Source organism: Herpailurus yagouaroundi, unplaced genomic scaffold (genome assembly GCF_014898765.1).
Source record: "Herpailurus yagouaroundi ecotype Mexico unplaced genomic scaffold, PumYag 142, whole genome shotgun sequence".
In the NCBI taxonomy this organism is placed as follows: domain Eukaryota; kingdom Metazoa; phylum Chordata; class Mammalia; order Carnivora; family Felidae; genus Herpailurus; species Herpailurus yagouaroundi.
This window is the reverse complement of record NW_024412397.1, coordinates 13,655,581-13,674,275: the sequence shown is the minus strand read 5'-3', so window position 1 is coordinate 13,674,275 and position 18,695 is coordinate 13,655,581. Positions and strand designations below refer to the sequence as shown.

Sequence of the window (18,695 nt, the reverse complement as noted above, 5' to 3'; positions counted from 1 at the left end):
TGACAAGAGTTTATTTTATGGGACTCTGACCTATGGCACGAAAAACTCAGCTTCAGTTGGGGTTGTAACGATCCATGACGGCGCGCACACCTGAGCGCCCTCGAGCTCAGATTCCGGCCCGTGGGCCCCCTGGGAAACCAAACTCACCACCCTTCATTCCAGAAAGCCACAGACTTGCATCCCCAAAGCAGAGTTTACCCTAGAGGACCCCTTCCCCTTTCCACCAGGCACGTTGAGGGTAAACTCAAGGTGGGGAGCGACTGCCTTTGGGTGCATGGTCTCCTTTCTCTTCCTTTGGATGGGGGAGGGAGGGGAGGGGTGGGGCACGGGGGGGGGCGGGGCCCGGGGCGCGGGGCAGGGGGCCACAGATCTTCAGGCAGCAAGTGAGCGAAGTAAAGGACACAACAGAGAGGGCGAACGTGCCAGGGGGAATCGCACAGCAAACAATTTGGTACGCGTTTACATTTTGTTATTTTATCTCAGCCGCCTATCTCTTTCTAGGACTATTTCCCAGAGAAATTCCATTTTCATTACAAAGCTGGTTTCTTATGCCAGGGAAGACTGTGGTGCTGTTATTATTGCATTGTTATTTCTACTAAGGTCATCTCAGATGGTATGTCTACGTGAGATAAATGGTTTCCTAAACAGGCTTCTCTACATCCTGCCGCTGCTTACGTTTGCCCACTCATCACTCCTGGGGCCTTGACACAAGCAGCTTCCAGGAAACTCCAGAAGAGGAGAGGCCACGGTGCTGTGATTAAGGGCACAGAGTGCTCTGCGGCTGCCTGAGTTCAAATCCCAGCTCAACCCCAGAAGTGGCCGAGTTAGTCGCCTCTCCAAGCCCCTGTGTCCTCATCTCCAGGGATAAAACCACACCGACCTCTCTGGACTGTCCTAAGAAAGAAACGCGTTCGTGCAGATAGGATTTAGAAAGTATCTGGCACAGAGTAGACACCCCACAAACGGGCGCTTCATCGTGATATGGCTGGGCTGTCCCCCTAAACACGGCCAGCGCTGCCTGCGACATCACACGGCCAGCTGTCCATTCGTTCAGTTCAGCCGATGTTTCCTGGGCACCTACCATGTGCTTTCCCTGCGCTAAGCCCAGAGTATTCCGTGGTGGTCAAATTGTATCCATATTCTCAGATTCTACCTTTGAAATGTCTTTCACGGTTGTCCTATCCCAGGGGGAAGAAGGGGCAGGCGCTCGGCCCCATCGCAAGACGGACACCTGCCCCACCTTCCCACCTGGCCTCCCTCCTGCCCCCTCCACCACCATCACAACTCACGATCCTGCTAGAAACCTTCACTGGCTCTCCACTGCATGAAAGCTCAAGTCTAAACTGCTCACGGGGTGCAGGGGACACTCAGGCCCTAGTGAATCGGCCTCGGCGATACCTCCAGCCTCCTCTCCTTGCCTTCCACCCCCACAACCCGTCTATTCTGGTCATGCTCACTTCTGTACCATCCCCGAGCTCGTTAGACCCTTGTCATCACTCTGTTTATTTGCACGCAGTGCCCTTTCCCATTCCCCACAAGGCAGGCTCTCAATTATCCTTCCAGATTCAGGCCAAATGGCACCTCCTCCGGGAAGCCCTCCCTGACTTTCTCAGGAAAAACGCAAGGGGAGGAGATCTTTCTGTTCACGCGTCAGCTGCCCCGGGGGAGACTGCCCTCCACGAGGCCAGAGATGGCATGGAGAATCCTCAAAGGCACTGAGAATGGTGAATGAGCGGATGACCACACGTCACGGGCCAGAGCCTCCAAACTGAAGTCACCAGGCAGATGCTCAGGGTTCAGGCGTTGCGAGAAGGCTCCGCACACGAGCCCCTCCGTGTCCCGCAGCGGGGTGGCCAGCGACGCTTAATATGTGGACAGTGTCACTCAGGCAGAGCGAGGATCATTTAGACACAGCCGGACGGCAGAAAACTCCCCCAGAACTACCAATCCCCGTATCGACTTAGGTCAAGCTCCTCTCGATTCTCCGCTCTAAAAAGCGAGGTGGGAGACAAGGGACACGCAGGGAAGCACATGCTCTTTGAGGGCGCTCAGCCTGTGCAATCTTTGTCACACCGTCCCTGCCGTGCCCCCTCTCTTTCGCCACGTTCTGGAATGAGTCATTTCACAGAGGTGGATTTTTCAGCTGACTGAAGCCTACACTTTTCAAAAATTTTAACCATTTGGAATGGAGTCATTTCAGATAGGGACCACCCGCTTCCCCTGAATTCTTCGCCTCTCCCTACGGAAAGGGACCCTGTCTTGATGACCCAGCAGCATCATTAGGAATAAGTGAGCCTGTGCCACAGCCCAGAGAGAACTTCAAGGGCTGCTGAGATCTTCACGACCGCCTGCCCCGCACCGAGGCTGTGTCTGTGGTTCCTGAGCCGGGTTTCACAGCACGGTTATCTTCTCCCTGACCGTCAGACTCTTGGAATAACTGCTCTAATAACTTGCAGGCTCCGATGACCACTCAGTACTAACCGGCCGCAGGTGCCATTTCTATTGGCTGGAAACAAGATGAGAACCCATCTTGTGAGGACGTGTATTTAAAGGAAAATGGAAGCGGGAAATTATTTAGCCTTAAAAATTAGAAATGAGATTGTGACACCCGCTCCAGCACGGATGGACCTTGAAACCATGACGTTAAGCGAGAGGTGCCAGGGGCAGAAGGACAAACACAGCATGATCCCCTCGTACGCGGTACCTAGAGTAGTCACATTCTAGAGACAGCAGGCTAGTAGTTAGCAGGGGCTGCGGTGGAGGAGTGGGGGGAGGGAACGGGGGCTTTGTGCTTAATGGATACAGAGTTTCAGTTTGGGAGATAGATGGTTCTGGAGATAGACAGTGGGGAGGGTTGTACCACGCTGTGAATGTACTCAATGCCACTAACTATGCTTAAAGGAATGGTTACAATGGTACCCTTTAGGTTATGTACATTTGTCTCTCTCTTTTTCTCCATACACACACACACACACACACACACACACACACACACACACACACACACAAATCTGTTAAGAATGATGGCCAAGCTCTTATGAATAATGGGTGTGACCTTTGGCGTGTAACCTTTGTGTTACCCTTCTGCATAGCAGGGGATGAAATTCCTTCCTAGTTCTCAGTTGTGTTTAGAATCATCCTAATTGCTAAACAGGGTGTTAATGGACTTTGCAGTCATAAAGGCCTTTCATTCACCAATCACAGTCCTGGGGACAAACAAATGCTCTGCATTTCCACGTAGACATCACAAATAATCCCGGGTAGAAAACGGAGGCAGAGAAAGGGCAGAGTTTTCTTCTCTTCACCCTGGAAACTAGGGAGCCGGTCCTGGGCACGGAATCCAAATTTACTTTTCCCTTGTCCTGAGATCAGGCCCTACCGCTAGGAGGTCACATAGAAAGCCATTAAAGAACAAAGAATCTAATTATCTCAAGTCATTGGGATTTTAAGGATTTGTAAAGATACATTAAGCAGGCTTTTAAATATTATAGTGTTGGGTTATAGCTTATAAATTAAACATTTTAGATTCTGTTGGAAGCACATTTTTATTTCTTATTTAAAAATTTTTTTAAAATATTTATGTATTTTTGAGAGAGACACACACAGAGGGTGAGTGGGGAAGGGACAGAGAGAGAGGGAGGCACAGAATCGGAAGCAGGCTCCAGGCTCTGAGCTGTCAGCACAGAATCCGACACGGGGCTCGAACTCACAAACCACAAGATCGTGACCTGAGCTGAAGTCCAACATTTAACTGACTGAGCCACCAAGGAGCCCCTGGACCCACATTTTTAAAGCAGTCCAGTCCACAGGAGACAGAGGAAAGAGCCCGTGGCTTGTTCAGTTCTAGTGACACAGACCCCAGGGTTTCGGAAGCCTGGTTTTGAACTCTGTCTCAATTAATGACAGGTTACTATTGTCCCTCTGCCTGAATGATAATTTCCCTTCCTTTCTGTGCTTCCTTATGAAATACCAAGAAATTCTACTCTAAATATTGTAACATGTTGTGCCTGGGAAAAATGTTTAATTTAGTTTTTTAATTTTTATTTATTTATTCTTGAGAGAGAAAGCGACAGAGAACGAGCAGGGGAGGGGCAGAGAGAGGGGGAGACACAGAATCCGAAACAGGCTCCAGGCTCTGAGCCGTCAGCACAGAGCCCGACGCGGGGCTCGAACTCACAAACTGTGAGATCATGACCCGAGCCGAAGACGGACGCTCAACCGACTGAGGCACCCAGGCGCCCCTAGTTTTTTATTTACATATGCTTTCGTAAACAAACCCCTTAAAACAGTTTTTTTTTTTCCTTCTGAATCAGACTTACTTATTCGGCACATGAACTTACGTTAAATATTCAATCTTACTGTTTAATAACACCAAGAGATATGTAAATTAATGAAAAAGCAAGAAAAAAAAAAGAGATAGGTTTACTAAGGAGCCTAGTAAGAGTTTCCTATCTTGTCAGAACTTAGTGTTTAAGTTTCTTTTAAGAAAGTAGTTTCCTGGCCCATGCTGACACTCCCTGAGCCCTGCAAACCAGCACTGCGGCATCCTGTTCAAATGTTATTGTGGAAACACTGTGCTGTTCTAGGTCAAATGTATCCAAATTAAACCAAGGGATGGAAATAACTCTCCCTTGATACACCGTGGTTGCTGAAAGTGGATTTGTTTATGAGTAGAATAAAATTTACAGCTAAATATATACATAAAAAAAGATACATCATCCTCTTGTAAGCTTGAGTAACATGTCATTTCACCTCTGGACTCTGGAAAAAAACACTAAGGTCATGCCTAAAATAAGACAGCGAAGGGCTGAGGATCACACCGGAGGTAAAACCGCAGACTTTCCCCCACCTTTTGATTACGGCATCAGGCAGGTTACAATTGGACAGTGAGGTCATTTCTCTGGAACCAGGAAAGCACCATGGATCTGTCATTCCAACAAACACATGCAGACCCCTGGGACGGCTTCTGAATCAGGTGTCTGGTCTTCCTACGAAACAGCGATTACTACTTGTTTTTCAAAGGCTATTTACACAGACTGTTGGAGCCAAAGAGAAGAGAGACAGAAACAAAATGTTTCTCTCTCTCTCTCTCTCTTTTTTTTTTTCCAGCTATGAAAGAACTTTTAAAAGTCCCCTTTATGGAAGATTTCACCTCCTAGTTACTAAAATAAAGATGACTAATTGGCTTCCCAAGGAAACACAAAAGAAACGAAAAAGTCACATGCATCAAATTGTTACTTTTTAATAGGGCTCTGTTTTACATTTAAAAAAAATTCTTTAAGTTTTAGAGGACATCCATTACCACTTAGAGTGCCTAAAAAAGAATCTGGTTTTGTCTCTTAAGAGGCAAAATTCCTTGATTAAACAGAACCTTTGATTCCTCAATCTATAATTCTACTTCCTACCCTGAGAAGAGGTTGTGAGGGTTAGATCATCTCCTATTCATAGAAGCAGTAAGCCCAGAGTCTGGACATGTTGGGGTTCACTAAATTCCATGCTTCCTCCTGACTTTCAGTGACTGGGGCCATTGGCCAATGTGAAACTAAAAGGAAATGGGGAAAAAGAAAAGATCAGAAGGGGTAAGGGGGAAAAATGGTCCAAACATTTTAGCCAAAAATGGAAGTCATCTTTAGTTCTATATTGTGTATGGTAACCCATCTTAAACTGACATACAGGCTGTATTATACTAATATACACATTGATTTTAAGGCAGAGCATTATGTTTTCAGCTGTTAAGCTTTAAAAACAAAAGCCATTTGCTCTCCTCTGTCTAATGTGCAATATGACTAGACGACCCTCAGAAGAGCACGCAAGTCAGTAAGCCCCATAGACACCGCTGTATCATTTTGTCCCATTTCGGTTACATTGTAGTCCTTATATTGTTAATCATTTGCAGATTTACTATTCTAACTTCCCCACCATGTTGGGTCCATGAGAGGTATGAGAGACGGTTCTGGACTGCCACGCTTTCTGTGACAGCCTCCGTGCTCTTCTCCGTGGGTGTTGAATAAATGAGGTTGAACGAACACAGCCACATGCCCTTTAGACACTATGGGAATCCTACAGATGAAGCCTCCACCATTTTTTAAATTCAAGAAGCACCCGGGTCCTCAAGTTTCTGTTGCTTACCCGAAGAGAAACTTTTAAAAAGAAATAAAAACGTGGATTGCTACTGAGACGCCAGTCAAAATGAGCACCTATAATCCCACCTGCCCTGCTGTCTTCCAGAACCCTCGCGGAGTTTAGAGAACTCTCCCGTCCCTCATGCTACCGTCTCCCTAGAGGAGTTACACGCTCAAGCCCGCCCAGCTCACAAGCACAGCCGTGGGGTCTTGAGCAAACGTGTGGGCATCACATGGCAAGAGGTTCGATGCCCACCCCCCCCTCCCCGCCATCAGCATGAAACACCCTTCAAAAGCTAAATCGAAGGAGAGGAAATACCCTAAAAGACCACATGTGAGTTATCCTGACGGTTTTTGAGATGAAAAGCAGGAGAGGATACGATTTACCAAAACTGCATATACTTGGTTACGTTTCTGTGGAGGAGTCTGGTGTCCGTGCGAAAACGGACCCTGAGAAGCAGCCCGGGGTCGAGGAAGCTTCGCTGGGCTCCGAGTCTGGGGATAAATTCCAGTCCCCCTGCGCTTGCTGGCTGTCCAGCAGCAGTGCCCGGCAGTTCTCTCTTCGCACGGGAATAAACACGGGACAAACAGGGTGTGGGAAGAGCCAGGCAGAAGAGAAGAGGGAGTATGGTATCTGCCATGCCTGGGGTTGTCAAAAAGACCACGTGGGCCACCAGACACGGAGCTCCTTTGAAACTTTCAAACATCCTCTGTCCGGGTGAGGTCCCACTGTTGCCATGTTTTCACGTGGAGGAAATTTCTATGAGAACTGCCTTGTGTGACTGAATTCCTTCCTCAAGCACACGTCTGTTGGTTGTTAATGATTACCGCGTGAATTCTAACAAAATGACATTTTCAACCAGGCGGTGTTAATTTAAAAGAATGGGAAATAAGAAAAAAAAATACATATATATGTATGGTCCTTTTTATAGACCATATATATATGTATTTTTTATGTATATATGTATATGTATATTTATATGTCTATATTTCATGTACATATTTTATGTATATATATGTGTGTGTGTATGTGTGTGTGTGTGTGTGTGTATGTGTATATATATATATATATATATATATATATATATATAACTATAAAAAGGACCGTACTCTTTTCGAAATGATTATGGAAAAAGAGCACTGTCCCTGAAGAAGAAATGAGCCAGGTTCTGAAGCATTCAGTCCATCACTACATCTTCCCAAAAATCTCTCCGTTCGAGTCCTGACCATCGCTCAGCGCTCTCAATTTCTTACTGTCGCCACTACTGCTCCTCTAGGTCAGGCACACGGTCTCTTGCCCAATTACTGAGCTAGCCTCCTCCCTGTCCCTAATCTTTCCCCAGTCTCATTAACGGCAGGCTCTTTCCAGAATAAACCCCTCCACGGTGGCACATCTCCCGTGTCACCTTTCTGATCTGTCCACTTGCTCTCCTCTCTCCAGCCAGGCTGGACTCCTCGGTTCCCGCAGCTCACCAGCCCTCAGGCCTCTGGCCTTTGTTCTACACCTTCTGTCTGCTGGCCACACGTGGCTCCTCCTGCCCACGTCTCTAGGTTATGTCTCACTCATCCTTCAGGCTTCAGCCCCCTTTCCTGGGAAGACTCCCCTGACTCCAGTCCATGCCCCTCCTGTGGTTGCCTTTCTTCTCTCCACGCCGCAGACTGTGAGCCGGGTCTATCTGGTGCCCACTTCCCACATCCCCAGGGCCTAGCCTACAGCATGTGCTCAATTAAAAAAAAAACAAAAATGCGTGGGACTAATGAATAACCGATCTCCTATTCTGTCTGCTTTCATCGTATGATCCAGCACAAAACAAAACAAAACGGCACAGTTATTCCCTAGAAAACACAGAGGCGCAGCTGGGTCCTTCGTAACAAAACGGGGGACATCCTTCAGTATCAGGCCGAGCCCAACAGGTAGAGAGGCCTGGAGGAAGAGTCTAGCGTCTCAACTCACATTACATTTCCCCAAGGTCTCCACATTTTTCCAAAAAAAAATGTTCATCTACCCGTTTCTGAGAGAAAAGAGAGAGAGAGAACAAAAAGGAGAAGGGACAGAGAGAGAAGGAGACACAGAATCCGAAGCAGGCTCCAGGCTCCGAGCGGTCAGCACAGAGCCCGACGCGGGGCTCGACCCCACGGACCGCGAGATCACGACCTGAGCCGAAGTCAGATGCTTAACCGACTGAGCCACCCAGGCGCCCCCAAAGTCTCCACATTTTAAAACCACGAATTTCCTCATCGGTCACACCCTTTCAATATTCCTTACAAAGGTATTTTCAATTTCCATTTGACATGCGCTTTAATCAGTTAATTTTTAATTGAGCCAAATATTAAATGCTCACATTAACCAGACAAAGCGTGTTTAGCTACCGATTTGCAGCGACAGCTTGTGTTATTCTCACACACAGGCCAAGCATGAAATAGAAAACTAATAACCCCTTAAGTGTATTCTCAAAGTATCATTTATGGGAAAGAAAACTACATTCAAAGGAAACTTTGTGCAATGGCTGCCATTTTTTTTTCCCCCCGGAGCCACAAGCTGTTACAAAGCAGGGAAGCTCATTTTCTCACGGATACGGACCGGCTCGAGAATCCCACTGTCACTGGATGTATTCATTAAGAAGGAATCTGGCAGCAACACAGGGGACGGATACTTTGGAGAACAGGCCAATTATCTGGGTGTCCTTTATAATTTGAAGTTTCTGAATTCACTCACAGATAAGCCACTTGAAGAGGGTCTGGCAATGGCAACATAACGCACAGATGGTCACTGAAGAAATGAGAGGGAGGGTGGGAGAGAGAAGAGAATTTGCTTGTGGTTTCATTCATGGGGACAAATCTGCAAGCTGACACATCCCTCTTTTTAAAAAGCCCCTGGAGAAGTATGGTCAAGCTTCATTACAAGTAAACAAATCACACAATCGTTCTCAAACAGATGACAAATGATGGGCAATAACATTTTGAGTTTGCTTCATGCCAAGGGATGAGGCGTCTTAAAATACAAATTCCACCAGTTCTTAAGACCACAGACGGGCTGTGATTCCTGCTTCAGGCAGTACCGAGGATTCAGCCCAAAGCTCCGGGCGGTTCTCTCCAGGACACCCCCCCCCCCCCGGTGGTCTCCTCGCAGGTCAGCGTCCGGAGAAATAAAATCTTAGGTGGTCCCACCTCTGGGATCACTGAACCCTACTGACTTCCACCCTCGATCGGCTGCTTGTGTTTGCGGGAGAACTAGGGGACCATTTACCCCGATGACTTTTAAGCTGTAATTCTTTTATATTGGAGCTACACCACGAATCGGAAGGGAAAAACCACCTTGTTCCCACTGTGAGAACCCTGGACAAGCCCTGATTTCTTTAATGATAAGGTCATGAATCATATCAGGCATCAAGACTTCCACTGGGCTTGAGATTTGAGCCATAGCAGCTAAGCACATCTATACGGACTGTGTGCATTGTTTGTACAAACAGACACAATGGGACAACCAATGGCCTAGTGTCTAGAATGAGCATTAGGGACTTTTATGAAAGTTGAACATCTAATATAAAGCAAAATCTAGACCTCTCTTCAGGCATGAATGACATCCTTTTTCAATTCCATGATGAGGCATGGATGAAATCAAAACACTTAATGGGTGTTTTTCTTTTTTCATTTCTATTAGGTATTAACAGATCTGTGAAATGGGACATTTGGAACACACACACACACACACACACACACACACTCCACAGCAAGGGGAGTAGGAGAACATTAGTTGGTTAGGATGAGTTAGATGATCAAAGTCCCTCTCACATAATCTTTTATTCATTCATTCATTCAATACACAATTACTGTGTGTGCCTGGTACCTACTCTGCTGGGTAGAGGATAAATATAATAAGAGAAATATTTCATTAAGTGAGGAAGTGGAGGAGAACACTTTGATTTTAGAAGACCTCCACAAATGGTGGTCATTATTAAGATACTGGAACAACACGAGTTTGACTCCAGTTGAATTGTTCTTTCAGGAGGCAAACTGGGAGTGGGAAGCCAAGCTCTGAACAGCAGAACTGCCAAGTTAACCACCTTCATCCAATCCACAGAGGTCTATGGAGGCCTTCTGGAGAAAAGCGGTATGCATTCGGCGTGGGCAGTTAGGACCACTTTTGGAAATGAAGGAAGGAAATGGGAAATCTACATGGTGTGGGGGGAAAGGCATATTGTATTCTTGCCCCAGATTCTCTCTTGAGCTCCAGATCGTTAAGGCCAACTGCTGTTGGGCATTTCCACGTGCGCTGGACACCCATGTTGGAAACTCAAAATGTCCAAAATTAACTTCATCCCCTTTGTCCCACCAAACCGCGACTGTCCTCTCTCTCTTGAGGACAATATCATTTTTTGAACCAGCTGGGTTTCAGACCAGAGTCCTTGGCTTCTTCAATCTGTTGTCAGGCCTTTCCCCCATATCTGCCCCCCATCTTTTCCATTCCCCACTCTGCCACCATGGTTCAAACCTCCTCTCTGGTCGCCCAGTGTCCAGCAATCTCCCACAAGCCCACACATCCCGCCTGGCCTCAGAACCGTTTCGATATCCTTTCCATAACCGTTTCGATGTAACTTTCTACCAAGTTAAATACAACCCTCTCAGCTTGGGGCCCAGTCATATCGCATGAGCGATCTCTACGCCCCAACCAAGCCAGACTCTTTACTATTCCCACTATTCCCCAATTACGCCTCACACATTCCTGTCTGCTTTGACGTCTCGAGTCCAGTTATCTCTTTCCATTTCTCTCTCTGCCCTTTGTGAGTTCAGCTTTGTAAACAATTGCTCATTTTCCTTGAGAAGACTTCCTCACGCCATTTTCTTCTTGCACTGTCACTTTAATATTTAGTAAGTGGCCCTGCCTCACTTTCCTTGTAATTTTGTTATGAAAAAGACTCAAAGCCACCTCCAAAAGTTTTCAGTCCTAAAACGAAAGACAGAGAGCGGGAGGGAGGGAGGGAGAGAACGACATACTGGCAGGAATTCACAACGGAAATGACTAGGAGGGAGTCCTGAAGTTTTAGACTCAGAAGTGCCAACTGGCATCATTTATGGACTGATCTTTCTTCTTTCCTTAAAGGATAAAAAATCAATCTCCAAAGCTGAGGCTATAATTTGCAGTTAATTTTATTCCTATTCTAATTGTAAGAAGGTACTATATAGAGCAACTAGGCAGCGAATTAAGAGTACTAAGTATTTGTCCCACATTCGCCTGGAAAATTCGAGCGCACCTGAATGGAACACTTGGCCGCAATTCAATTCTAGAGTGACTCCACAGATACAACCTTCGTGGTGTCGTACAGGCGGAGAAATCTTCATTCTCAGCTACGAGGTGATGGGAAAAGTCAAAAAGAAATGGCCTATGACACTGATCCCTTGTTTGGTCCTCTGAGCATTAAAAGTCGCAGGCTCTCGATGTTTCCACAGCTTAAGAAGAGATAGTTAAAAACAGAGAGATAGTAATTGGAAGTGTCACAAGAAAGCTGTATTAGTCTCAATGGAAAATCTCCTTTGAAATATTAAAGCTTCACTTGACACAGTGGGTCCTCGGGCTGTTTTCAGGAGGCAGAGTAAAGAGGAGAGTGGGGTCAGTCATAAGCTTCTGACTCATTATGCCAAAGCCCCAGAGAGCCAATGAGCTGATTATTCACTAAAAATGGAATATGGCTTTATCCCTGAAATTCGGAAGGCAAAACAGGGAACAGAACGAGAACACAAATTTTCCCAACGGTTTCCCAGCGAAGTGCATGTTCTACGTGTCATGTGTAAGAGAGGTCCACATTCCGCAGAGAAATGGCTCGGCGAATCCGGTCAATCGCCCAAGAAAATCACCCGAGCAGCGCTTCGTACGTTGCTACAAAGGGTCACCCCAGCATGGCAGGGAGATTTCCTTTCTAACGGGTTCAAGAGGGCGGTTGGGGAAGAAGTCTCGAATACATTACTTTAGCTGTTTTCGTTAGTCAAAACTTATCTATGGCTGGAGGATATGCCTTCTAATCTCACACTGCAGAGATCAGAGCAAGTAAGAGTTCCGCCAGCAGATGCTATCTTCGCGCGGGGGGGCGCCCCCTGCACGTGGTTGGAATTCATGATCTCTGGAGGGAAAGCATGGGATCTGCTGACAGAATTCTGCCTCGTCCTGCTACAGCAAGCCTGGAGGCGAGGCGATTTCCTAGCCCTGAAGGGCCCTTTTCCGCTCCCTCTTGCTGGTACTTGAGGCATGATGCTCTTTTCTTCAGGTGAATTCGACGCCGACCCTGTAGGGAGGGAAGGGAGAGCTACACCCGGGCCTCCTGGTGGTGGAATGATGGGCAGGTGGGGGTAGGGTCCCCACGAGAAAGCCCAAATGGTTTTGGAGAGATAGAAACAATCATTCAATCATCATTCTCACTGAAGGACAGCTGGGTTAAAGTAAAAAGCAGAGAAATGTCAGCACCGTAGAGTTGAGCGTATATCAGACCAAGCTGTAGCCTACAGAAATACTTTCTAAAATGAAAAAAGGCTTTGTCGTAATTTCCAAAGTTTGACCATCTCCCGGAAAGAAGGAGGACCGCGAGTGCCAGCAGGTAGACAGTACGACGCCTGCCCTTCACGAACACAAATGCTACCGTGGCCTAGAGATTTCTATAAACAGAGTTTTGGAAGAGACGCCACTCAGTAAATGAAACAGTACCGTAACCTAAAACAAAAGAAAACAAAAGCTTTTTAAAAAAAAAAAAAAAATCTCTCCCCACGTTACCAGAAGACCATGGGGGAAGACAAGGGGAAAACATAGTTTCAAACAGAGAGGGAGGCAAACCGTAAGAGACTCTTAAATACAGAGAACAAGCTGAGGGTTGACGGCGGGTGGGGGACAGGGGAAATGGGGGATGGGCATTGAGGAGGGCACTTGTTGGGATGAGCACTGGGCGCTGTACGGAAGTGATGAACCGCGGGAATCTACTCCCAAAGCCAAGAGCACGCTGTATACACGGTATGTTAGCTAACTCGACAATAAATCCTATTAAAAAAAAATCCCTCCCCAAGGAAGAGCCCCTGTTCTGTTCAAAATCAACCTGTACTTTTCTGCATACAAGGATGATTTAAGAAAAAGACAGTTCTCCAAGTTAAATTATTCTAATCACCCTAATCAAAGACTTGATTGTCTTTTACATACAAAGAATTAAGGAAATACTTTAAAAACTGAAGACAGGTGTTTATTAAGTCTTCTTAATGTGTACTAAGAGTGCTTAATGGGTAAACATTTAACAAGGGAACCCCCCCCCGCCTTTCAGTCTTCTTAAGTGTTTGTGTTGTATTTTTTAAATTATCTACATTTCTCCTCCTATGGAAATCCTAATGTACACGTGAACAGCCATATGGTTGTTAAAAGTTAGAAGTAACTTTTTTAGATAATGACTGAAGTGTATGCAGAATAATATATGTTGGTTTGTTTTTTCCTTTTTCTCTCTAAATCCTAGAATCCGGGATCGTGTTTATAGGGCTGCGTGTACCTATGAGTTTACTTAGACACCTGCAACACGAGCCTGTGAGGTCATCCAGGGCAGAGGTAAAGCTCTCTTTCCTGTGTCCTCAACCCAACCCAGGGCCAGGCACATAAAGCCTTGCAATCATGTCTGTCCAACAACTGTCCTAGTCCTTGGATGATTTTCAGTGTTAATCCTGTTTAGATGTCAAACGCTAATATTGTTTGAATCAAACCAAGGAGAATGAAAGAAAAGCTTCGGAGTGAAGTAAATTCACTGAGTGGTCTCCTGTATGTAGCTGGGGGAAAGGGGTGACCAGCTTTCGAGGTTATGGCTATACCTGAATAAGGTGATATTAGATTACCTTAAAAAGGTTTAACGGAACCTTTGAACTTCAAATACAATATATCTCTGGGGGGAAAACCTTTCTACTTGTACACTACAAAGACAGTGTTGTTTTTCCAGCACAAATGCACTTGTGCTAAGATACTGCCTTGATCAGCTATTGCTAAAACCTGATGACTGACCTCAGCAATGGGCGTGGGGTGAACTGATTGGGAGCGACTGCTAGTAATACACACAGCACCCACACACCTGCCTTACGAGTGACTTTATCCTTCCTCCAAAAAGCTGACTAGGACTGGAAGTAGAGGTAAGGCAAGACTTTAAGAGTTTGCTTTAAAAAAAAAAAAAATTGTGGCTTTCTGTTACCTGATGTGCTGTGTGGCTCAATGACATTTAAGCAATCTGAAATGTACCAGCTCCATCAAGGATTGCTAAAAGATCAATCAGTTCTCACTAGAAAGCACAGCGAAAAGTAACAAGATTCACAAAAGAAAGCCACGTTTTTTTAACAGACATTAAATAGCAACAAAAGCCCTAAAACAGAAAAGGGAACTAAGTGAACCATAAAATTTTACAAAGGTCCCGAAACATAATCACTCAACAGCACGTGACTTGCAAACTCGAGGGGCGATAATGTAGTTTTTTCTACAAAGTAAATTATTGCCGGGAAGCATGTGATTCTTCGCAGGCAGAAACACACTTTCCCAAGGAAAGTTCATCATTAAAAATATTATTTAAGGCTGGATCATCTTCAGACTATTTTTAATCCCTATCATTCTGCTGCCAACTTGGCCATAAGCAGCTGATACTCAGCCGCTAGATAAATGATGCTTTTTCACGTATTTTGCACACTGGCATGAGCATGGTATTGCTTTCCAATTAATCAAATGTTTTGGTAGATTTGGACTGCACACAGAAGGCAGAAACTGTCTGCTGACCAACTAATAAAAAGGAAGCTAACCTCTACTGGATGTGGAGAAGTAAGTTCCTGTCGTCCTAAACCACACAGACCAGAAGACAAAAAAAAAAGAAAAAAGAAAAAGTCACAACACCACCATCTCATCAACAGAATGAAGCTAATCTCCTGTTAAGCCCCCTCTTTCTTTTAGGAGCCCACACCTCACTCTCTTCTGGGACATGAAGCTAAATGTTGTCTCATTTCTCAGCCTGGAGGGAGATATCAGTTTCACTCACCATCAACTTTCCTGTATCTCAACGCTTTGACTGTAAGAGCCCCCTCCCCTTGAAGCAATCTGAGGGCCACTCAATGCACCTATAGAACTCAAACTATGTTATACGAGGGGGTGAAATAATAACTAATGAAGCTATCAAGAGCTAAATTGCCTGCCTTTGATTGGAATAGAAAAGCGATGTCACTTCATTGAGACCAATAATGCCAATACAAACCGCACAGCTACCATGAAAAACATTCTCGAGAAGACTGAGCTTACGGTAAATTATCTCCTCTCTTTCGTTCCAACTTATTTCTTCCAAGGATCAGATCACACTAGTGGACATCTGGGAAATACTCAGCATTCTAGGCAATACTAGAAACCTGTGAGGCCACTGGAATCGGACGCTGTAGGATCCACCCCAGATTATCATTTTTCCCAAAAGATGTCCCCAGGAACCAATGGTAGGTAATAGTCAACGTCTCTCATTTTCACGTGCACCCGAAAGCCTCTATCTATCTCACGTGAACCCACCAATTCAGACTCATTAGCTGTGGGGTGAGAATGGAGATTCTGCACGTCTGACGGTCTCCCAGGTGATGCTCCTGCCGTCGGTCTGTGAACCACACCTGGAGTAGCAGAGCCTCAGACATTTCCCAGAACCGATACTGTCTTGGGCTCCCTCTGTCCTGCTGCCACACGGTGCCGTATTCGGACTTAGGAATAAAACCACACTCCACTCTAACTCAATTTCTTCTTTAGTCTTTATTTGATTTGTAGGCTTCTGCGACTATCTCTCAGACGCCTATCATTCCAAGACGCTTTCTCCAAGTTATGGAACATGAAACACACACAGTTTTCCTTAATCTCAGAAGACTGATTTTACGTCAAGAGCAGCAAAGAGAAAAAGGGACTTCAAATCTCAAGCCCCCATGATTACATGTGCAACAGAGGATCTGATCCACTGAGGCCTAGAAACCACACGAGTCATTGTCAAAGGTCAGAAGAATGTACTAGCTCTCTTCTGAAACTTGACCATTGGTATTCGGAGTATTTTAATATGAAAGGATACGTAAATCATTTATAACTCTCAAATGCTAGCACTTTTATTCCAAAGTGTCCATTTATGATTACATTTCCTGACATATACCCTTTTTTTTTTTTTTTTTTGCCAAATTCCCTTGTTTTCCTAAAGAGCCATCCATCTACATGTTGTCCTGAAAACGACGCATTTTATCAACAGCTATTTGTGCCTCTATATGATTTATTTGTACTGGAAGAGGTTTTGTCAAAGTGTTTTTTATCACTTTCTACGGTATGTCATTGTGGTTTGGCATCATAAAATATAGCCTCTACGTTTATCAATCTCAGATACCTGTTGACCACAAAGATAGGCTCTCCCAGGAAAACTCTATTTCGAAAGGAGTTAAAAGTGAGCCTTCACTTAAAATGAAAACCCAGTTGTATGAGACGTTAATATACTACAATGCAACAAAACAAAGACCAGGTCATGTCTTAATCTCTATCATAAACATATGTCTATGGCTCTGTTTTCTATTTATTAAATTACTTAATAGATGACAGTTACCACCTTGGGTTCCTTTCAGCCAGAAAGAAATTTTTGAAATATTTTTTCATAAAAATACAGAAGAGAATTGTCAAATCAGTTTTACTTTGGTCTTAAAACCATCCTTTTGGAGTCTGGAACTCTGTACCTTTTTGGTGATGGTGGTTAAAAATAAAACCACCTACTCAACCAAACATTTAAGAAAATATTCTTTGGCCCTTTAGTGAATTCTTCCAGAATTACTAAAGATCTGACAACATGGGATCTCGACAAAACAATTCATGAGGAGCATTTCACATTTTAGAGATCTAAATGGGGATATTTTTACTTTTAAACACTCAACAGTGGCACCAATACCTGGTCAACTTTGACCAAGTAGGATCAGATTTTCATGTCAGCCATCGACTTTTCTGGGCTTTTTCTCTTTTTTCTTGGCCTTCATGTTAGCACACTTGTAAACTGTAGTAAAATATGTAATGTGCTCCTTGAAACTGAATCCACTTGGAGTCACTTCTAGGTTTTGTGCTCCTGTTAGGTCCTATAAAATAATATCACTAATTCTCCCTAGAGACTACATACAAGGAAGCACTGAGTTGCATCCTTTCTCATAAATCGTTCTTCAAGTTAAAACAAAAAGCCCGAAACAATTTTTAGACAAGAATCACTCCTTTTGCTTTTTTCCTAAATTCGTAATTTTAGATAGAAGATGTAGATCTCAATGACAATTCTTCAGTCTTAGGATCTGGACCCCTCCCCCAGAGAATCACACACACAAATCTTCTACACTTTTATGGATATCGTAGACGCAAGTTTTTTCAGGAGAGGAGACCACCAAAGGATGCGGACTCTAGCCCGTGAAAAGTAAAAATACTACAATTACAGCAAACTTTAAAATCGTACACCGGTTATGGAAACAGAACACAAAAAGCATGTGGCCAGGACACACCGTGTCACCGATGAGATAAGGTTTCCTTAGCCCAGTGTTCTTGAAGACACTCAGCCGTGCCCACTGGGAATGACCGCACACATGCCGCGGGATGAAGTTCCCGGACGTTTGGAAAGCCAGCTTACCTCCTTACAAACACAGCTAAGTTTTCCAGGGAAGGGGGCTACGTCAGATTTCCTCTTTGGGCAGATTTTACCAAGTGAGTCAGAAAAGGCATGCCCTTAGTCCTCTGGTGAGGTCTGTTCTTCTAATTGGGTGGTTCTCCAATTTTAGTACAAATCACAAACCCCCAGGGGAACTTGGCCAGGATGCGGACTGCCAACCCAACCTGACGTCTAGTTCATGAGTAGTCTCCCGGGTGGGGGCGAGGATACTTGGGCCCCCGGTTTGAGAAACCCTGAAGGCATACCATTTACCCAGAGCTCCCACCGAATTGCAAATGCTGGGTCTTTAAACCTCAACGGATAGCAAGCGAGGAAAAACCACTTTTGGCCAAAAGGGATCATCAAGAGTAGGGTTGGCGGGGAGAGAGCTCTTTACCGGGCAGGGCGGGGGCGGGCAATCTGACTTTATTTCACTGGCTCGTCAGCCTGCCTGCCCTTGGCCCAAAAGCCCACCCACACTCAGCCATGATTCTCAGCCTCAGATCAGTAACGTCCAGCCCACATTCAAGCAGACATGCACCTACCCAGCCTCCGTTGTCTTGGATCCAGGTGTGCAGGTGCCGGTTCAGGTACTCAGTCATCCACAGGGCGATGTTGTCCACCAGGGGCGACATCTCTCGGTTGACGCTCTCCACACACATGACCCCACCGAACTCAAAGAAGGCCACAATCCTCCCCCAGTTCACTCCATCCCTGAAGAGCTCCTCCACCACCGTGGCAAAGCGTCCCCTTGCGGTAAAGGGTGTCAGGTGCAGCTGGCTGGACATCTCCGCGAAGTCGCGGCGGTAGCGACGGGAGAAGTCATCGCCGGCCTGGCGCAGGGTCAGGTGGACCACAGGTGGCACGGGGCTGAGCGCAGGGCCCGCGGCGGCGGCGGCGGCGGCGGCGGCGG

The 18,695-nt window shown here is 45.6% G+C and overlaps 1 protein-coding gene across 1 annotated transcript in view; it reads right to left on the bottom strand.

The window, feature by feature from the left end:
* BCL2 (BCL2 apoptosis regulator) overlaps positions 1 to 18,693 on the bottom strand; it is a gene marked incomplete at its 5' end in the record, with an annotated part of 176,419 nt that extends 157,726 nt beyond the window's left edge. Inside the window, one exon of the mRNA XM_040478480.1 lies at positions 18,328 to 18,693. Within this exon, the coding sequence (XP_040334414.1) occupies positions 18,328 to 18,693 (366 nt within the window). The remainder of the gene's footprint in view (positions 1 to 18,327) is intronic.
* Between the last annotated feature and the right edge of the window lie 2 nt (positions 18,694 to 18,695).